At 53.0% G+C, this 22,177-nt stretch overlaps 1 protein-coding gene across 2 annotated transcripts in view; it reads left to right on the top strand.

The window, feature by feature from the left end:
- The first annotated feature begins 2,577 nt into the window (after nt 1–2,577).
- The window catches only part of GPR153 (G protein-coupled receptor 153), a 45,946-nt gene continuing 26,346 nt past the window's right edge, over nt 2,578–22,177 (top strand). For both annotated transcript variants that reach the window (XR_014714442.1, XM_084651508.1), the window contains exons 1-2: nt 2,578–2,654; nt 20,668–21,186. Coding sequence is in view for 1 of the 2 variants with exons in the window: in XM_084651508.1 (XP_084507634.1) it covers nt 20,810–21,186 (377 nt within the window). In the remaining variant the exon portion in view is untranslated. The remainder of the gene's footprint in view (nt 2,655–20,667; nt 21,187–22,177) is intronic.

Here is a 22,177-nt window from a genome sequence, read left to right as displayed (position 1 = left end):
TTTGAATTGCAACAGGAAAACAGCAGAGGAGAGAAGGTGAAATTGGATCCAAACACCCTTGCCCCCCAAGCAGTTCTGCCTAGAGGGATGGACTAGGGCTTACCACAGTGCCAGATACAATAGAAACCCCAGTGCCGATCAGCTGGAAGCATCTGACCTTCAGTGCAGAAATCTGTCTCTCTTGTGGAGTCCCTGCCCTCCCCAGCAGGTCTGCAGCACACAGTGCAGGTTTGCAGGGTGCTCTCAACCAAGTGGAGAAATACAGCAGGCTGGTCTTGGCAGGAAGGCAATGGGGGGATGATCCACACACTGACTCACGACTCAGCACCTCCCATCACCATCCTCCTCCGAGCTCAAATCTTGCTCACCTTACCCACTAAACTAGCCCCACTGAGTCCTTGCCAGACTTCGACCCATTGACCCTGGCTGGGACTCAAATGACCAGTTCCAGCAGCTCCTGCCTGGAACAACAAGCAGCTGGAGCGTGGTCAGGCTGCCGGGGGTTTAGACAAGATGGCCAGAGATGGATGGCTAGCACCTTTTGTGTCTGGCTGAGGGGTCAGAGCCAGGCAAATGTGATTTACAATGCTGTGTATTAATACTGTAATGTGAGGGTTTATCCAGCTTCCTGTCACCTTGCCTTGGACTTGCCAGTTTTACCTGCCATTTCCCTATCCTCCCGAGTCGATGTGGGAGGGACACCCAGATGGAAAAACCCTCAGCTCGTCCAGTCTATGTCCCCGTGCAGGGACAGTGCAGAATGGCTCCCTGCAGGACACTGCCTGTTTGCTGTTCTAGGCTCCCTGGTTGATTTTTCTGCTTCAGAGAGGCTCATGGCCCAGGCTTAGTTCCATTGTCTTGGCACCTGGGTGACCCCTGTTTGGGTCCCTGCTGCACTACCGACTTCCTGTGTGCCCTTGGGCAAGTCATTTAATCTCCCTGTGGATAAGGAGGCCAAGGGCCTGGCCTGGCCTCCCCTGGGTGATGTGAGGACACAGTGAAGTGGGAGGGGCTCTGCTGCGATCTACATTTACACCTCAGAAAATCTGATCATTTTCCACAGGGCGAGCCCTCTAAATCTGGCCTCAGCCAGGCTCGCAGGTCAGCATGATCTGAGGGCTAGAGACATGGCCTGGTGCCCTCACGGTCACACAGCCATTGGAATAGCCTAGAGCAGGGAGTGATAAATGCACTGTCACTGGGCCCTGGGGTGGAGATATGCCGGGGGGGTCTGCAGTGACAAGGCAGAGCAATCCCGGCTGCCTGTCCCCCGGTGCTCCGCCAGTGGGACACATCACCCGCGTCCCTGCGAGCCAGCACGGCCAGTTGTGGTTGGACGTATTCTGGGAGACACCATCACTGGATAAAAGCTTTAATTCCTAGAGACTCCGGGGCACCCTCCGCTGCCCCATGCAGCTGGGCCCTGGCTCGCCCCTGCCACCGGCCAAGTCAGGTCACTGCTGGCCGCCTGCAGGCATCCCCCGCCGGACACACCCAGGGGCTGGGATGAGGGGCGCTGCCCCCCCTGCTGGACACACCCAGGGGCTGGGATGAGGGGCGCTGCCCCCCGGCCGCCCCCCACCGGGCACACATAGGGACTGGGATGAGGGGCACTGCCCCCCTGGCCGCCCCCCGCCGGACACACCCAGGGGCTGGGACGAGGGGCGCTGCCCCCCGGCCGCCCCCCACCGGGCACACATAGGGACTGGGATGAGGGGCACTGCCCCCCTGGCCCCCCCCCGCCGGACACACCCAGGGGCTGGGATGAGGGGCGCTGCCCCCCCCGCCGGACACACCCAGGGGCTGGGATGAGGGGCGCTGCCCCCCGGCCGCCCCCCACCGGGCACACATAGGGGCTGGGATGAGGGGCGCTGCCCCCCCCGGCCACCCCCCGCCGGACACACCCAGGGGCTGGGATGAGGGGCGCTGCCCCCCCCAACCATCCCCCGCCGGACACACCCAGGGGCTGGGACTAGGGGTGCTGCCCCCCCCACCGGACACACCCAGGGGCTGGGACTAGGGGCGCTGCCCCCCCAACCATCCCCCGCCGGACACACCCAGGGGCTGATATGAGGGGCGCTGCCCCCCCCGCCGGACACACCCAGGGGCTGGGACGAGGGGCGCTGCCCCCCCCGCCGGACACACCCAGGGGCTGGGATGTGGGGCGCTGCCCCCCCCAACCACCCCCCGCCGGACACACCCAGGGGCTGGGATGAGGGGCGCTGCCCCCCCCGGCCGCCCCCCGCCGGACACACCCAGGGGCTGGGACGAGGGGCGCTGCCCCCCGCCGGACACACCCAGGGGCTGGGACGAGGGGCGCTGGGGGGCTGCGCACCCCCTGGCTGGGGCGGTCCCATCACCCCGCGGTTCCAGGCCGGTCCAGGGCTCCCGGCCCCCCTGTGGTCCCGGCCGGGCGCCCCCCGGCTCCTCCCGGCTGCCCTGGCCGAGCTCCCCGCTCTCTGCGGCGCCCGGCGGGGGACACGCTCCGCCCGCAGGGACCCGCCCGGGGAATCCCGCCCCGCCCCGGCGCGGGAGGGGGCTCGGAGCCGGGAGCGCGGCCAGGCATGCGCCCTGCCCGCCCCGAGCCGGAGCGGAGCCGGAGCCGGAGCCCGGCCGCCGGGACAGCGGGCTGCGCGCTGCTCCAGCCCCGCCAGGTAAGAGCCGGAGCGGTGGGGAGCCCGCCGGGGGGCTGCGCCCCACCGAGCCCCCCGCAGCACGGGGCTGGGCGGGGGGGCCAGGCTGTGCGCCCCTCTCCGCGGTGCTGGGGGGCGTGCACCGAGCCCTGCCCCTCCGGGCGCCCGCCTTACCCGGGGGGGCCCCCAGGGCTACCCCGGAGACTTCCCCTCGCCCGGACCCTCTGCCCTCCCCAGCCATCGACCCTGCCCGACTGCCGCCTGGGAACCCCCCAGCCTGGAAACCGAGCCCTGCCCCGGCCTGCCTTCCCTGCCCGGGAGCCCCGGGGTTTGTCCGGGCTTTGGCGGACGGTTTCCCTTCCCCTGTAAATCAGGGGCCGGATCCCTGCGTGCAGGTCAATCCCCTGGCTGTAGAAAATCCAGTAACCGGCTGGATTTCGCTTCCTAAACGGGGTTTCAGCTACTTTCCAGAGAGATTTTTTTAAAAAAAATGTTTGGAAAGGGTCTGTACTTCTCTGGCTTCCTCCCCTGCGGCAGGGACCGTATCTGCCTCCGAGAGGAGACCAGGAGCCGGGTGTGTTCCCAGCCTTTGTTTGCTGGCAGGGACCAAGTGACCAAGTGGGCGGAGGGGCTGCGTGCCCAGGCAGGGCGCATCACACGCACCTGTCACCGAGCCTGGCAGGTCGGCGGCGTCCCTGACACTCTCCGTGGTGTACGGCTTTCGATGCGGGATCCTGTCCTGCAATTGCAGGGGGCGGGAGTGGATGCTCTAACAGGTCTTGTCCATCTCTACCTTCTCTACTCCCATTGCCAGAAAATGGGCTCATTTTCCGCTGAGGCTGCAAAATAGCCTAATACTCCAGACCTGTCGGTGAGACCAGCAGGCCTTAGAAATACCAACAGCCTTCAAAATGAAAAAGGGACACTTCCCATCCAGCTCCCACATCTCCCCCGCTCAAACTAAATTAGTTGGTCTGAAATGTCTTCCATGAAGTCCTCTGTATTCACAACCAAACAGCCTGGTGTTTGGCAATATTAGTGAGGTTTCTTATACAGAACAAGGAGAGGCTCTAATTTCTGCAGGTCCCTGCGGCACATCAACCAGCACTTGATTTTGACACCCAAATTATTGCATCTTGAGCCACTGGGACGGCAGAGTTGAATTATTCATAACCACAGAGACATGGTTTGGAATTGGAGAAGTTAGATGCTAAAAAGGCCTTTTCAGACTGTCCTCCCATGGCACTGTAGTCCCCTCTTTTACACAGTCTCGTTATTTGTCTGATCTAGCATTAAAGGATTCAGGTAATGGGGTTTCTGTCATTTCCATGGGTGATTCTTCTACAGCCAAAAAAATCTCATTTTTGTCTTAAAACTTCCCATTCCTGATTTCCTCTCATTACTCCTCCCTCAAGGGCTTAACACATTGGAGCTAAATAACAGCAACTCAGATTTCCCTTAATAACTGTAAAATGTAAAGGTTTATTATTTGGGAGGTGTGTGTGTGTGTGGGGTAAACAAATTAGGCATTTAAATGTGGTTCTGTTTGTTTTATAATGCAGCCATTGCTCTGCTCATCACAAAACACACTCCAGTGCAGTGAAAACAGGCTAAAAGGCCACCAACAAAGAGCAATGCTAACTGGCCATGTATTGAATTGGGGGGAGCAATCTGGTGCTATAGAAATCAGTGCTAGGTGTGTTCTTGTTTAACATTTTCATGAATGATCTAGAAGAGAGTGAACAGCAGCTTAATGAAAGGTACCAATTATATTAATTGGGAGCATTTGAGAATATCCTTGAGGACAGAGAAATAAAAAACGGGGCATGGAAAGATTAAAACCATATCCAATGAAGTGAGCTAAACATGGGGAGGAGAGAGGAATGCAGTGGGGTGTCATTTGAATGTTTGTGCTGGAAAGCAGAAATGCTGAGCAAACCCTTGGGGTGATGGAAGGCAACCAGTGAGACAGGAGTTTGTGCTGTGGTGTGGCTGCCAAGCGGGCCAGGTTACTTTGGGGCTGCACGTGAAGAGACAGCAAGGCACGGAGGAAGGAGCCAGTGGCTGCTCTGGTGCAATCACATCTAGCCGAGAGGTCGTTCTGGGCATTGTGTTTCTGGGAAATATTGGCAAACTGGTGGGAGTTCAGAGACACTCAGGCGAGGGGCTGGGCTGAGGAGTGTAGAGTAAATACAACTACGGATGTACGGCTTGGATAAATCCAGGCGAGGTGTGATAGTTCGCCGAGGAGGTGTAGGAATTGTTGGTGTGATGCGGGAGGAAGGAGGGTGTTTACGAATATTAATAGCAGTGAGCTCTCTCGGGCTGCGGAACAACATACGAATAATACTTGTATCGCATGCTCAGCTATTGGGCTCGACACCAGGTCCCGGAGTGAAACCCCTGCCTGTGTTCTACAGGGGATCAGACTGGATGATTCTAGTCCCTTCCGGCCTTGAATAGACGACAACTCTGTTTCCCCCCGCAGATCTCAAAGCCCTGTGCAAGGGGGCGGGTGGTGCCCTTATCTTTGCAGTGGAAGGGGTAGAGGGTACTGCCACTTGCTGAGCTTAAAACTAGAGGGAACCCTAGAAGAGGTACAGTCGGGAAGAGTCCTGTGTCTGCAGAGAGGGACTGGAAGATCTAACAGGTCATTTCCATCTGTAACTCCTGTGATTCCAGGAATTGGCCCGCTAGAATCACAAAAACTTCCACCATGCTTGTCTGGTGTTGGCCTTGCCCAGAGGCGTTGTCCAGGCTTCAGCAAGGATTCCAGGGTAGAAACAAGGACTCGGAGGTGTGTGGCAGCCTTTTCACCGACCCCAGAGACGCAGAGTCTGCCACCAGTAAACACAGCCCACGAGGCAGGTTACAAGAATAGATGCCACAGATAATCGTAGTGCTGTGTGTGTCCAAATGGAACATCCTGCCGTAAACTCCATCGTTAAATGCTCCAGTAATCAGATACGAGCCGGCAGCTGTTCTTGCTGTAGTCAGCGTTCTCACAGCACCTCTGCAGTGTAGATTGCAGTTTAGTCCACCCGGCTTGAAAAATGAATGTCAGCCTAAACTTTGGTTCTGACCAGACTTTCCTACACCTAGTGTGCTCCTCAGCCAGCAATGACTCTCTGCTTATCTAGTGTGCAAATTGAATTCCTCTTGCAGCATAGGTGACACCTCACACATGTGGACAGGTGAGGATGAGATGAGGCTCCCTGCTGTGCTGGTTACAACGGTGCTGTTGAGAATAGAGTTTCCCTCCCCTGTCTGGAGCTGAAAATAGGGACCCTTCTGAGCATGCCATAATCTGCTGCAAGTGAAAATGGGCTTTGGTAAAAGCTCTTCATGATCTATACTCTAAAATCACTTGGATTCACCTTTTTTTGGCTTAGCCAGTCTGTTCATTACATTTCAGAGCAGACATGGGGGTGAAAACTTTCAGATCCGTTTCCCTGCAGTGGGAGCATGAACACTGCAGAGATGCAGGATTTGGCTCTGTAGTGACGTGAACTGGTTGCCTCTGGTTGAGAGGCTATGATGACTTTGAATTGTTCCAGTGCCCTGATGCCGCTGCAATGGGCATTGCATTAAAATACATCAGAGCTTTGGCAGTTTTGGTTAGTAGCCACATGCAGGAAAGAAGGCCTCCTCTCCGCCTCTCTGTCTGAAATAAGTAACATTTGTTTCTTAAAAGCCTGTCATTTTAAAATATTTCTTTCTACTCTTTTTCTGGGCCTTCCCGTCCAAAAACAAACAAACAAACAGCAAGTCTGTATTCTTGGCAGCTTCCACACACTGTGTATCTTTATTCATACCCATGTGAACCACAGAAAGAAGAGGTTGCACCTAGTGAATTTAGTTAGATCTAACTTAATATCTGTCTACCCCAGCACTATTTAGCCGCTATTTTGTCTGGACTGGAAGTAGTTTCAAGTAAATGACCATGAGGAATCTGTTACAACCTTGGGGTTATCCTCTATTCTCTAGGCACACATGAAACACATTTGTGTATATGGCAGTTTGCAGCATATATTAAGATGGGAATAAGCTGCTTTATTATAACAATAATACCCGGCTCTTACCGAGAGCCTTTCATCAGTACATCTCAAAGCACTTTACAGAGGAGAGCAGTCTCATTCAGCTGTTTCATTACTCCTGGCTGCAGAATCAAAGCATCCTAAAGGGCTACCGTAGATATGCCCAAGTCATGAGAAGGTATTTCTTGACCGTCTCTTTCAGACCGGATGCGGCGAGAGGAAGACGCCACCAGCCCAGGACACTGGATGGTCATTTTGATGAACTGCAATAGTGTCTTTCCCTACTATTCAGTGACACCCTCGAGGATCCTGCCCCATTTCCTCACCTCACTAAAGGCACCTCATTGCAAGGACCTTTGCTGAGGAGACCTGAAGATGATTTCCATGAGTGTTACATGAATTTCAGCCAGAGCTCAGCCTAAAATGATCGGACTCTCTCCCTTCCTCAGGGCTTGGCAGCTGCCCCTGCTGGCCCTCAAGTCCAGGGGCCTGAACTCAGGCCTTCCATGGCGTTGCATTTTTGCAAAGGACGTTACGCTCATTTGGAGGAGAGCTTTTGTGCCTGTCGTTTCTCTTCCTCGCTTCTTGAGATAAAGCGCCGGGGCAGTGACGGCATAACAACGGTCGCTGTGTTCGTTAGCCTCTTGGGGGTGTGTTTTCAGCGAGGATAAGATTGGCATCATTTATGTTTAATATTTCATGAGATCTGTAAAACCAGCAGCTGTATCCGCTCAATACTAATCTAGCCCAGGTGACGCAATGGCCATGCACCACAGAGTAACTACAGCTCTGTCTCGTGTCCATAACGAGAGCAGCCAGAGGGCAAAAGCATTTTGGTTTTTTTGAATGCGGCATGCCAGTGGCGGTGGTTTTCTGGCTTCAGGGTATTGGAAAGGGAGGCAACATTTACTAGAAGATCTGCTTGGTCTTGTCTCTTCTCACCCCCTTTGGTCTGGATGGCTGGCTTTGTCTTGCTGCCCTAGTCAAATAATTGCCAGACCCCTGCTCTGGGATTTCTCCTGCTGCCCTCAGTCGGGGGAAGTGATGCTCAGCGGGGGATTCTGGATCTCTGGCTCGAAGCAGCTGAAGGTGGCAAACTTGGCAGAGCTACGGCCCGTGGGCTTCCTGTGGTCGGCAGTGACTGCTGTCCTTTTAGTACTTCCTAGCACCTGATGGGTGCAGCAGCTCACCCGTCCGGCCAGCCTTGGGGAGCATTGCCGGAGTGGCTGCCCTCAGAGCTGATGAGGAGAAAAGGGGAGCGATGGAGATGCTGCTCCATATGCCGAGAGGCACCTGGCCCGGCTCTCAGGTTTGGCGACAAAAATGCTTTTAAGTTTATTGTTGGGGTCTTGGGGCCAGATTCTTCCGTTACTCCACTGGTGTAAATCTGGAGTGGCTCCCTTGAAGCTGCCCCTCCCATGTTTGTCTGTCTGACCACCGGTGGCATCTTGCCCTAACTCTTGCCTTTGAGCTCTCCAGACAGTGCCCGTCTTTGCTTTACTCATTTGCACCGTGGGACGCCACGCTCGTTTGGGGCCTGTAGGTGCCACAGAAATATAACTAAAGACATGGCTCCGGAGAGTGGAGAGCAGGAGTAAGCACCTCCCCTCCTTCCCCCTGCTCTGCCGCAGTTCAGGTTTCCAAGTCCTATCCAGCTTCCAGAGCGGGCCGGTGGATGTTGGAGTCTGTTACCGAGCTAGGAGAATACAACAGGTTCTTGTGTCGCTTCTCATAGCTGCTGCAGAAGGTGGAAAAGCCACTGTTGATTTTCCTCCATTTTTCTTTCTGAAAAATGATTCCCAGTAATGTGATTTTTCACAGAGCCAAATGTCTCACGGTTCACGCATGTGCTGCCGGCCGCGTGAGAGGAGCCGCATTCCTCCATCTGCTGAGGACAGCACTGAAGAGCCTTGCCCCACTAGCTTCCAAACAGCTGCGGTTTGAGAGGGTTTGTCAGTGCTGCGCAGGGAGAGTTACAAGCACTTCGCTTTGCTGAGAGGTTCAGAACCTCATAGCAACCTTCTGGGGACGAGGAGACTCCCTTTTTAACAGGATGTGCATAGTCCAATTGGCTCCGTAGTTGCCCGCCTTGGAAAGGTGAAGTTATTAATGCGTGATAAGTGGAGTTTCCTGACAGAGAGCAAAGAGACCCAAAAATGTGTGTTTCTCTCATAAGCATGAAACTGGCCCTTTCTGTGAGCCAGGCAATCACTGGGGGCACAGTGTTAACTTAGCACTAAAGGGACATTAGGAACAAAATTGGCATCTTCACCTGGGCTGCCACGGGTTGTGTTCTCCTGCCACCCTCTCAAATCCTAACGAGGAACAGCCCTGCCCCCACTCCCACTCTGCCTTCCCTGAACGACTTGTCCCATCTTTAACTCAGTCCAAGGAAGGCCCTTTCCGGTGTGTGTGTGCAGAGAGAGTATAACTCCCAAAGTTCTGGCCTTCTGTTGAAGCTGTTCTTGGTTTCAGCTCCAGCCTTCTGAAATCATGGGGAAATCTTGCCTGGGCAGACCCCAGATTAGTTGTCTGATAACAGCTTTTGAACCAACCTACTGCCTTGGAGCCAGGAACTTAGACGTGCCAGGCTAGACTGTATCCCATTCTGTGCCAGTCAGCCGCTGGCCAAGGAGGGTGGAGAATGCCAAGGTATAGCAGGACTCACTCTGCAGGCTTTGCAGAGAATCAGATTTCTCTGGAAACGCCATGAAGAATCCTGTACCTCTCCTACAGATCCCACAATCAGCCCTGTGTGAATCCACCCTCTCTGACCACTAGTTTCTGTGCTTTTGGTTGTTCTGTACCAGGGGTCGGCAACCTGCGGCATGCGAGCTGATTTTTACTGGCACGCTGCTGCAATCCGGGGTCCCGGCCACCGGCCCCGCTCAGCCCGCTGCCTGCCTGGGTGAACAGAACCCCAGGCCGGCAGCAGGTTGAGCGGGGCCGACGGCCGGGACCCCGGCTCAGCCCGCCACCAGTCTGGGGTTCTGTCCGCCGACCCTGCTCAGCCCGCTGACGGTCTGGAGTTCCAGCTGCTGGCCCCCTGCCAGCCGGGGTCCCAGCCATCTGCTCCGCTCAGCCTGCTGCCAGCCTGGGATACCAGCCACCAGCTCCGCTCACCTTGCTGCTGGTCTGGGATTCCAGCCGGGGTCCAGGCCTCTGGCCCTGCTCAGCCCTCCTGCCGGATTGGGGTACCAGCAGCCAGCCCTAGGCTCTGCTCCTGGCCTGGGCCCAACACACTACAGCCCTTATCAAAAATTACACTACAATTAGCTTAAAAACTTGAAAACTTAAAAACTTTGTATATTACAGTAATCGTTAAAAATGTATAATGTTAATAAACACGCAGGTTTGATGAAACAAAGTAGTTGTACTTACGTGCCTGTGCTTAGTTTGTGTGTCTGATGATTTACCTTCTACAAAAATCTTGCATGTCTCACGCCCCCGAAGGGTGCGTGCACCCCCGGTTAAGAACCACTGCACTAACCTGAGAAGATCCGCATTTTAATTTAATTTTAAGTGAAGCTTCTTAAACATTTTAAAAACCTTGTTTACTTTACATATAACAATAGTTTAGTTATATAATATAGACTTAGAGAGAGAGACCTTCTAAAAAGGCTAACATGTATGACCGGCACGCGAAACCTTCAAATAGAGTGAATAAACGAACACTCGGCACACCACTTCTGAAAGGTTGCTGACCGCTGTCCTATACATTCATGGCTTGGACATGCAGATAGGAAATGAATAACTTTCTCCTTTGTGTTATTTTTTCAGTGAGTTATTTTCTTAAATCCCTGTGTATTTTAACTTTCCTTTCTCATTATCTGCTTGGTTTCCCCCTAATTTAGTGCTTGCAGGAAGCAGGGATGATGTTGGGAGATGTTGCTAAGAGGAGTCATGGGTTGGAGACTTGTTTCCTCGTGCAAAAGGGCGTTGGCCGGTGGTACGAGTGGCCCTTAGGAAGAGCATACAAGAGGGGTGGTGCCTTGGTTTGGGGTGCAGCCTGTATCAGTAATGCATGGACCAGTAAGTAGGGTGCTTGTATGTGTAGAATGCTTGGCTTGATTGACAGGTGGAAAACTGAGATTGCATGAAAGAATGAAATGCAAACCCAGCAGAAGGCCCTTTGCTTGATCATGTTTAAAATGTGTTTGCAGACGTGAGCTGATGCAAATTACACCCCAGCCTGTCCTTCCACTGTGTACGTGGGTGAGCCGTTCTGGAACCCAAACAGCTCTCGTGGGTGATTAAATACGTGTAATTCAGCTGATGTCTAGGGGATTATTACAGATCTTTAGTGAATAATGAATCTTTCATACACTCAAGTATCACTCATTCCCAGGACTGCACCGTGTGGCACGGCTGCCTTTTCTTACAGCTAAATGGCAATTATAAAACAGAATAAGGTGAGAAGTCCTAGCTGGGCATTTACCTGCGCTCTTGTTACTGGTGGCAGGAAGCAAGAGCGGGAAGAATGAGTCTTCAGCCAAGTGTGGGGATTAGCTATGGGATTCCCATTAATGTTAATGGGACTCACATGGATACGTCTCTATCCACATAGAGGGGACATACCCCCAGCAATCAAAAGGAATCCTATTGGCTTTCATCCTATGGATTAGTAACACAGGAGTTGTCACAGATTCGTGGGGCCTGACCTAAAGCTCAGATTAGGAAACTGCAAACAAATGGTTGCACTTGAGCAATTGTGAGCAGTTCATTCTGGAGGTGGGAAACCCTTCCCTGGTGTCTAGGCATTGCCTGGGAGCAGGAGTGAGCGATCAGCCTGTCACCATTTAGACCAGCTTGCTCTCGGAGGGTAATTATCCACAGATAGTTAGGTGTGTGTCCTCTTTTAGGGCCTGACTGCACTGAGCTTCTCTGCTCCTTGTGGCTCCCGGAGATGAATCTGTACCAAGATGTGAGGTTTCTGGGGAGCATTGTGCTGTGACTGGCAGAGAGACTGTGAGACAGGCAGGGGTTCTCTTTGATGGAAAATAGGTTACAGCATGTATGCAGCATTAGGACTGGCCTGCTGAGTGCAGCAGCTACGACCCTTGTGTCTTCAAGAATGGCTTCAAAGAGAAGCCAGGAAATGACTCCCTCTGGCACAAGGCTGCTGTGCTGTGACTCCCAGCTCCGCTGAAATCACAGAAAGGCAGGGCTGGAAGGGCCCTCGAGAGGTCACCAAGTCGAACCCCCATGCTGAGGCAAGACCAGGTAACCCTAGACCATCCCTGACAGGTGTTTGTCCAACCTGGTCTTAAAAACCTCTAGTGACAGGGATATTACAACCTTCCTTGGGAGCCTGGTCCAGAGCGTCACTGCCCTACTATCGACCCTAAATCTCTTTTGCTGCAGATTAAGCCCATTGCTTCCGTTGACATGGTGAACAATTGGTCACCGTCCTCTTTATAACAGCCCTTTACATATCAGATTCCCCCTCGGGCTCTTTTCTCAGGACTAAATATGCCCTGTTTTTTAAACCTTTCCTCAAAGGTCAGGTTTTCTAAACCTTTTATCATTTTGGTTGCTCTCCTCTGGTCTCTGTCCAGTTTGTCCACAACCTTTCTAAAGTACACAGCACTCCAGCTGGGGCCTCACCGAGACACTCGCCTCCCGTGGCTCGCACACAACACTCCTGTTAGCACACCCCCGAATGACGCCAGCCTTTTTTGCAGATGCATCACATTGTTGACTCTCATTCAGTTTGTGATCCAGTACAACCCCCAGATGGTTTTCAGCTGTACTGTACTACACCTCGCCAGTTAGTCCCCGTTCCGTACTTGTGTGCATGATTTTTCCTTGCCTTTACTGAATTTCATCTTGCTGAATTCAGACCAATTCTCCAATTGGTCAAGCTTGTCTAGAATTCTAACCCTGCTCTCCAAAGTGCTTGCAGCCCCTCCAAGCTTGCTCGGTGTCAAGCTCACTTTCCACCCACTATCCAAGTAATTAATGAAAAGGTTGAGGAGAACTGGACCCATGACTGGCCCCTGAAGCTCATTACACACACACTCTGTGAGAAGCTGTGCCTCGGGGGGGGATCGAGTGTGGTTGGACAGAAGGGTGGGAAATCAAACCACAGAACTGAATGCACCACTCATCTCTGCTCAGGAGGGTGACGCACGGCTACATTAATGTGAAGAGGGGTTGCGTTAGGAACAGCTCTGTCCCTTAACTTCCCCCGTCAGTTCCTATCTGACCCAAACCCCAGCCTTGCTGGCTGCTCCACGCCCTAAAGTGGGGAAAACCCATCTTGTCCGGCGGGATCGAAGTGTGTGGCGAAGCCATACCCATCACGGTGCATTTCTGCGCTGTTTTCATACAGAAAGGCACTTGCCAGAGTGCAGTCTCGGTGGTTACTTTTTGCCATCGCTGCGTACTAAATAAAACCTGATAGCAATAAAAGCAAACTGGAAAAGACAAACCCAGGAAGAACGCTGCTCACTCCCAGCATCTGAGTTTCTGGGCTGTGAAGCTGCACATGATTAGTTGTCATGATAAATGGCCCCGGTCCAAGCTCTCTGCTTCCAAAGGCTTGTTGTGCTGCCGTGCTGTTTGGGTGGCCTGCAACGTTTTGGCCTTGCCGCATGGCAATGGAACATTCCTCTCTGCGGTGCTCCAGCCACGTGCTGAGGAGGTGCCTTTCTTGAGCGGCAGCATCGCGTCCCATTTCATCCGAGTCCCTGCTTCCTTAGACAGAGCGGCTCCGGATGCAGCCCTTGTGGGGCGCAATCAAGCAGGAAGAGTGGCCCTGTTGCCCTTGTGTGTAGCATGTGACCGGAGTGCAGGTCGCTGGCCAGCGACTGACCTGCTTATACCGGCACTTGGTAAGAGTGAGAGGGCCTTGCCTTGTTGCCACAGTACTGCAGGCCCTGCCTCAGTTTCCCTCACCAGTCTCTCAAAGCTAAATCAAAACTCCATCTCTTCTGGGATAACGAGTCCGTTCAGAAGGCCCAAACCGCACCCGCAGCTTCTCTGGTCCTAGCCTCTGTCACAGGCTTGTCCTGGAGCATCATGGGGGGACTGATGGGGCCCTCTGCCCTCCCTTGCTCAGAAGCTCCAGCTTTGGGCCCCTAAATAAAAGGCAGATGCCTCGTCAGTGCCTCAGGAAGCAAATCCCGAGCTGTCGCTCAAGCCTGTTTCCTGCCCCTGTCACACGGGCTGACGCCGAAGGAGTCATGGAGGTAAATCGTATCCTTACATGTATCAGTCGAGTCTCCTGGGGGCTGTAACGCTTTGGCCCCGTTTCCCGTTTCCATGTTGAGTTTAGTGGGCGGGTGCAGGGTAGGGCTGGTGTCCTGGGATACACAGGAAGTCAGACTATGTGATCTAGATGGTGCCTTCTGGCCTTAAACTCTCTCACCCTAGAAAGCAACACCAGCAGGAGTTATCCTATTTCGGGGTCAGGAAATGAACTTTTGAAACTGCAGCTTGGGTACAGATGACCCTAGCTATTCCTTCAGTCTGTGAGGATAAGCTGCCAGGGGACTCGAGCTTCTGAGAAGCGATCTCAGCCAAACTGGTTGAAACCGCTGGGGAGAGAACTTGGGATCGGCTATCTTGTAGGACACAAAGCAGTGGTTTTCAACCTTCTTCATTTACATAAGATGACTATATTTCTCTATGCTGAATATGGGACAACTGGTAAAATTACTCGTATTCAAGCAAGTTCAACGGCAATCAGTCAGAACCATGAAGTACAAACATTCAAATTAGCATCAAGCTGACTGAGCCCCTGTTAAAAAGAAATACTGCGGAGTTGGGTTCTTTTTATTTGCCTTCTTATCTTTTAGGCTTTAGGGCTCACACAGGGAGGGGTGACACCCTCCACCCCATCCCCACGGGAAGAGATGACACACACACCCTATCCCCACCAACACGGGGAAAAGTGACACACACACACACAAGTACACCTCTCTCACACGGGGGGGTGATTGACCAACCTGGACTGCACGATCCACTGACTGTCTTCCATTTCTAGCTTTTGTGAGCATCCTGGCAGTCAGGGACCGGCAGAAGGGGATGGGGGGGCACCATAAATGTCTATATTAGCTGTAGTACTTCCTTATGAAGGGCCTAGGGCTCTGATCCTAGGATTCCTGGATGACCTAGTCTGTCCAACCAGAAAAGCAAGCCGTGGAAATGGAATTAAATAGAGTTGGATTTTAATTGATATTTTTTTCTTTTCTTTTCTGAAATCCAGCGTTTATTTTATGCAGACTTTGAGTTCCCTACAAGCTCTATTTCAATTCAGTTTGGAGGGGGGAAAGCACTGAAGGTATCTTAGTCTAAATTTCACTCCCTGTTACATTTTTCAGCTCAGAAAAGGGTCCCTTGCTTAACCTACAGAAAACAAAAAGTTGCAAACTTCATCTTCCTGTTCTCTCTGTCGCTGAATATATTTAACCTTTCAACAGCACATTTGGGGACATAATCCAATGGGAGAGCTGAAAAACAAAAAAGGAATGTTAAATAGCTAAAATTGGTTATTCTCCGAGCTCATTTAAACACAAACTGGGAAATGATTTATAGCAATGTTCCAGGAGTGCTCGGAGGCCCTGCAATATCGAGGCTTAGTACTGTACCAACTGTGCATAGCAAAACAGCTCCTGCCCCAAAGATTTTACAGCTTAAATACATAAGACACAAAAGGGGTATGCGTCAGAGAGCATCGCGGTCTCTGATCTTCCGACCTGAGACACGGGGAGCCTGTGACTGTCCCAAAGTCACTTGGAAACTGTGACAGTGGCAGGAGTTGAACATAGATCTCCTGAGCCCCACTCAGCATCGTAATCACAACCCTCCTTTCTCTCCTGGCGTAATCTTTGACGTTGTCTTACCAGCTTTTATTGGTAAAATCCAGAAACGCCGGATATCCTGTATTCTGGGTACAAGTACAGAATTGTTAATAGTATTTCTCGGTGAAGGGGAGTATTGATGAAATTGTAGTGCACAAATGAAAACACCTCACTTTCCACTTGCCTAATAACCCCACGCTAGAGGTAGGAAAGATGTCTAGGGTCCTTTCTAGTTCCTCCTTCTGCATGGGTTGAATCTTTCCCTTCAATGCGTTCTTCAGTGCTCTGCCCAGCCGGGTTGAAATCATGCAAGTGGTGAGGTTTCCATGCTTTGGAAAGCATGTTTCACTGCTTCCTTTGTATAGATTTGCGACTGTGCAAGGGAATCCATCTGCTTACACTGTTGTGTGCTGCCAAAATAGGTGATAGGCTGCCAAAGAAGTCCAGGAGGCCTGAAATCAAGGTGTCCTGCATAAGGAATGTGAAAGTGAAATGCTAAGGGGGTTAGTGTTCTGGATGGATTCAGGTTCCTGGCTTGGGTTTATTCACAAGGAGTCTAATTATAGCACCTTGCCTTGCATCCTTTTAAAGGGCAATGATTTCCCCTCTCTGTAAGGGGTCAAAATTAATGTTTGTCTTGTGCAAAAGAATGAGTGTCCCAGGAGGGTTTGTCTGAGATGATGCATATTTGAGGGTTCGGACTTGTGCCGGTTGTGCCTGAAAAGAGGCATTTGGCTGAATGTATATTTATACCCTTGAGGATGGTTGGGTTGCCATGGCAGTCAAAAAAGAGAGGGAGCTAGTGTATCTTCTGCAGAAATAGCCACGTTTTCAATATTCCAAGTGTATTTTTAGCAAATGCGGCTGGATTTCACCAGGGGTCTGTAAAATAATCCCTGTGTTACCCCCCACTTCCCATCTCAGGCTGAGGTTGCCCCCAAGCAGCCCTGACTTGGGTTTCTATTTTTAGCACACATTTTAGCACACACATTTTTAGTGTGTGTTCATATATTTAGATTTCCCAGGGTACCCATCAAACACTCTGCACGTTACAGCCATTGAAAATAGGAGCTGCAGATGAGACCCAGACCTCCTGGAAAGGCAAAACCTCCCCAACCCCAGAAGTCCCCATTAAAACACTCTCCTAGCCTCAACCCGTCAGTCCCAGCCCACATGGAAGCCTGTAAAACAGGTGAGTCTCATCCTGAAGGGGGCTGGCAAACCTGGGAGAGAAGCAGGTCCCCGAGTCCAGGCTCCCTGTACCACCACACCCTCCTTGCCAGCTCAACAGCACCTGATTCAGGCCAGGCCAGATTAAGATAGGCACACTGTAGATCTCTGTGCTGAAGGCCCCAGCTCCTGGAGTCACCTGATGAGTTCAGACTACCCACTTGCCTTTTCTTTTAAATGAAAGTTTTAGCTTTTGTGGCTGTGAAGGGAAGCTTGGAAATAGAAACCCAGGGTAACTGGTGCGGTGCTGCCTGCCTGAGTCTGTGGGCAGCCTGACACAACAGATCTGGGAGCTGCACCGTGCATCTCAGTGGGGTGTTATTGCCAAGACTCCATGCTCTGGAGGTCCCTGTGTTGCTGCCCCTGTGTCTCCTGCGGGAGGGTGGGGCTGTGGGGTGGTTCCTTCTCATGGGGTGCTTAGTCCTGCCCTGGGTGCACAAGGAAGGGTGAGAACAAAGACCGGGAGTCCCTGGGCCAGGCACGTGGGCGCTGCCCTGTGTCAGGCGAGCAGGTGACTTGGTCACCTTCATCCCCACGTACCATCCTGCTGCCCCTGAGCTGGGACGTGTGTCATCCAGGGCTCCAGCCACAGCTTCAGCCATCGCTGGGCTTCTCAGCACCCGCAAAGACTGTGACAGGGAGACGCTAATCGAGGGTCTCCGGGCGGGGGGCAGCGAGCAAGGGCAATGTGGCAGGCGCGCCTCCTGGGAGGTGTTGGGGGGAGCTGAGAAGGCAGACCCCCGGGTGGGCGTTATTGGTAATACAGCCTCGTTAGAGCTTGGATAAGAATGGCCATACCGCGTCCAACCAATGGGCCATCTAGCCCAGTCCCCTCTCGGGCAACGGCCGGCGCCAGGTGCTTCAGCGGGAATGAACCCAACGGGGCAATGATCAGTGCTCCCTCCCGTCGCCCAGGCCCAGCTTCCGGCAGCTGCTGTCGTGTTGGCACAATCGCGGTGGGCTCTGCCCTCTCAGAACAGGGAGGCAGCCAAGCTGCACAGCGGCATCCTGGGGCTGGTTGCGTCCCCGCCAGGAGGCAGGGCCCCCAAGCACACAGGTCACAGCACGTGGCATGTGTCCCTCTGCTCCGCCCTGTGATACGGCGCCAGGCCGTGAGTACCCTGCCCCTCATGCCCTGCAATGCGCACAGACACGCTCCGGGCTGCCCTCCTACCCCCCACCCCTCAGCCTTGCTCTGCCAGCAGCCTTTTGGGCTTGTTCCTTCCCCAGCGTCCGGGCTAGCTGCTGCCCCAGACCATCCATGTCAACAGCGGTGTGAAGGGGAGATGCCTGATCTGCACACTGCAAATACCTGGCTGCTGCAGCTGCTCCTGCAATTCGCCTCCCCTCTGTGATCACTTAAAAAACCAGATCGGCCCTTTCTCTTTAAGAAGCATCGACGATTTCCAGAAATGTGACACCCAAGCTAGTCTTCGGGAGCGGCTCTTCTCTTGGGCGTGAACCTGATCTGAACTGAGAGGGTGATGAGCCCGTTGGTTAAGAAACGCGGCCTGTTCTCTATGGGTGGCAAGAATGACCCGAGATGAGCTACCGTGTCCAGGGACTTCGCCTTAACCCCCGCGTTCCGCCGTTGCGCCCAGTTCTGGTGGTGTGCCCATCACCGGGGTGCCCGGACACTGCCATTCCTCCAGCACACGGCTTTGGATGAGGAGGATGCTGCCCTAGCTGACAATCCAGCCCCCCGAGAAGGATGCTCGTGCCCCAGTCAGGCCTCACGTCCTTTCCCCCATTCTGCTCAGGACGGGGATCCTCCTGTCATTCCATCCCCCACTCTCTCGCTGTTGGTCTTGCTCCTTTTCTGTGCTGCGCTATGTCCTGTCATCCCGCTTGCTCACCTGTGTCTGTGCCTCAGCTAGGGGCCGTGGGCGGCCTGAACACGGCAGATAGATGGGGGAGGATGCGAAGAGCATGAATGGAGGGTCCTGGCTCCTGGCCCTCTGAGCAGTAAGTCACGGAGGTGGGACTGGGCACTTTAAGCAAGTTTTCCTTCTTTGCAAATTTCTCTTCTGCCAAAGCCGTTGCTGAGCTCCTGGCGGGGGAAAGAATCACACGCTGGCTGATTTCAGTTCAAACGACAGGGGTGGGGACCGGTGGTGTTGAGAAATGTCTGGGAGGCTGCGCGAGCTGGAGCGCCCAGGCTCCTGGAGTGTAGCGGGGGGGGGGAAGGGGGGAGGTGATTACTTCCATGGCCTGGCGAATGCTGGGGTGTGGTCCTGTCTGCCTTGCAGAGGAAGCAGCACGTGGCGGTGCTGATGATCTCGGCTTTCAGGCACTGGCGTCTCGGGGGCTGTGAGTGTTTTAATGAAAAATGTGTCTTGTTTTTAAGTCTCTGTAACTGCAGCAAAATGCTTTCCAGATTAAACAGTGAATCACAGCGTGACAGCTAATGGCCAATAGTTAAAGTCGAGTACGATTCATTAAGCAGAGTCTGAAGAGAATAAGACACAAAACTAACTTCAAGTGCATGATAGAGAGAGGGGTTTTTTTTAATTAACCAAATATCAAGTTGCTGCTTTTAGAGGGACAGCCGTAGAAATTGTACATTTTCCTGATTTTCCCCAAATTTTCCTGATTTTCCCCAAACTCGCCTTGGTAAGGAAACATTAAGACACAAAACAAAACTCAACTTGTGACAGAATATATAACAATTTCCGTCTTCCACTGGCTGCGCTGCGGCCGCTGCAGCCCAAAGAGCAATGCACACGCACGCTCTTCCCCTTCCATAAAATTCCCTTCTTTCCTAGAGGTGCAGACATGGAACCACAAGCAAAGCTCCTTGTAGCTAAGCTGCCATTGTCTGTGTCTGACTCTGGGCTCACGAGCCCCCGACAGCGGTGCGCTGGTGTGCGTGGGTCTGCTGAAAGTCAGCTGAGCTCCAGAGCCAGAGTTCCTAGGCCCCTCACTTCGTTCTCTGGTAAGGGCAGTGATTTTACAAACCCTCCCAGGCCCTGCCCTGCTATGCTGCCAGCAGCTGCCCAGCAGGAACCTGGCCCAGGAGAGTCTCTGACTCTCAGGTTCTGCCTCGGAATTGGTGGCAGAATAAGAACTCCCGTGCTTCTGCCATGCCCGCATCTTGGGTGGTCCCTGGGCAGAGCTGCTGTTCTGTGCCACGGCACTTCGGGGTGCAGGGGGTCCTGCCAGGGGCACTGTGCATGTGACGCACCCAATGGCTCTGCAAGAGCCTGAGTACCAGCCTCAGGGCAGACTGTGAGAAACCTGGGCATAAACCCCTGAGTGGCTGAGCTCTAACCTTAGATTCCACCATCCAGCCGCACCAAGTGCGGGCTCCTCAGGCCCTGAACATGGGGGCGCAGTCCCCGGCCCAGGCGCTGACTTTCAAAAGAGCCGGGGGGGCTCGACCCCTGGCACTGCTCCAGGCGCCTCCCCCACTCCAGCCCTTCCCCCAAGCGTTTGCGTTCACACCTGTTTAAACACAGGGTAGCGAGCCCAGCCACACACCTCATGGGACAGTTCTGGGTCTGCGCGAAGCAGGCTGCGTTTGGACCCTGCTTGTGCTTAGCTGCACTTCCAGCGGCGGGTGGTGTGCAAACAAAGCCGACTGTCGGGAGCGGCACCCCCAGTGTGCTGGCTAGACCGGCTGTGGGTCCAGTGGCCTTCCATGGTAGCCTGCAGTCTAATATATATTCCTGGGCTTTACCCAAGCTCCCCACATCTTGTGACTGGCCATGAAAGGGTGTTTGGGTTGGGCGACTTTAGTACTGGGGGAGGATGCTGGATTGACACCCTCTGCGTTAGCCACATGGGGAGCCACAGTGCCAGCTTGCCCTGTCCAGCCCGTTTGCCTCCCCGTTGTCCTGGAGGGACCCGTACTGGGGACGGCAGCGTTCAGCTGCGTGTCCATTGCGCACACAGCAGTGGGCACGATGGGCAAAACATGAGAGAGGCTTTTAACCTGCCAGACCCTCTGTATTCCCTCAGGTTCCGGAGTCGTCTGGTGTCGGGTGCTCCCCTGCAACGCCTGATCCCTCCCAAAGGTGCCCTGGATGGATTGCACTCTGCTGTAGGATGTATTTACTTCCCTCCTTCTTCCTTGGACGTCATCCACAACTTGCCTCATCTGATGGTGCCTCCACCCTCCACCATGAATGATGATCAGAGACTACACAACAATGCGGTAGCTTGGCTGGTCTGCTCGGGGGTCTCCGTTCTAGCCAACGCCTGGGGGATTCTGAGTGTAAGTGCCAAGCAGAAGAAATGGAAGCCCCTGGAGTTCCTTATCTGCACGCTGGCGGGGACTCACATCCTTAACATAGCCGTCCCCATCACTATGTACGCTGCGATTGAGCTCCGGCGGCGGCGCTCAGACTATGAATGGAGCGAAGGCCTCTGCAAGGCCTTTGTCTCCACCTTCTATACCTTAACCTTGGTCACCTGCTTCTCAGTCACCTCCTTGTCCTACCATCGGATGTGGATGGTCCGCTGGCCAGTCAATTACAGGTAAATTTCTCTCTCCCTGCAAAACCATGGGTTTCCTTTTCTGCCTCAGTCAAATTTTGATTTTTAAAACATGATAAAAATCCATCCCATGCAATGACATGCATTCCAAGGTGGCATGAAGTAAGTCTAGAAATGGGGAACCCCTTGTATTTAGAAATGGACTGAACCTGACGCCCAGCTGTGAGCAGCACAAACATGGTTTCAGTTAAAATCTCAGCTTTTAGAATGAGCTAATCCATTGCCATGTTCTGCGAACATGATGGACTGGAAAGCTGGCTCCTTCTGCACTTCCCTGCTGAGATGAGTCCAGAGTTCTGTATTTCCCTCTCTACAGAGCCGGAATTAGGATGATAAAAAACGCTTTTCAGCTCCCCCTTAAAACAGCAAATGTCCCATCTGAATTCTGCACACAGAGGCAGAGCAGTGTTAGGCCTGATATTTTGGAGAAAGAATATTAAGGCAGTTGATCAAAGAATTATCCTTAGGAGTTTATTCTTTCAGCTTCTGTAATGCAGCAAAATCATAAACACTCAGTACAAGTTCCTGCTTTCTCTGATATTTTTGGGTCTAATCCTCTTTTATCACTTCCTCTGCAATTTAAATACATTTCCTCTAATATCTCCTTGTACTGTAGAATTTTTTCCTGCTAGGGTGGATTCCAACTACCCCACTGGGAAGCTGGTCGCACTGTGTGTGCTCCCTGGGGCTTTCGGGGAATTGTGAAAACTACCTGGCCAAGAGGAGCCATGCAATTCCCAGCGCGTGAAATCTGCTGCAGCCATCCCCCAGAATCCTTTTCTTCTAACTGGAGAGATGTTTACATAAAAAACAACTTAGTGTCTGTCTCTTTCTCATTTCTTGTACATGCCCTTGGAACCGTTCTCCGAATATTCCTTTTATCTCCCTTTAACCAACTGCTTTCCATTCGCTCTCTCGCCTTAGCCCTTTTTTGTTTTATTCAGAGGCTGCAGGAGTGTTACTTATAAATAGA

The sequence above is a fragment of the Lepidochelys olivacea genome (assembly GCF_965140295.1).
Source record: "Lepidochelys olivacea isolate rLepOli2 genome assembly, chromosome: 18".
Taxonomy (NCBI): Eukaryota; Metazoa; Chordata; order Testudines; family Cheloniidae; genus Lepidochelys; species Lepidochelys olivacea.
Note: the sequence above shows the minus strand (reverse complement) of the source record. Positions and strands in the feature narration are given on the sequence as shown.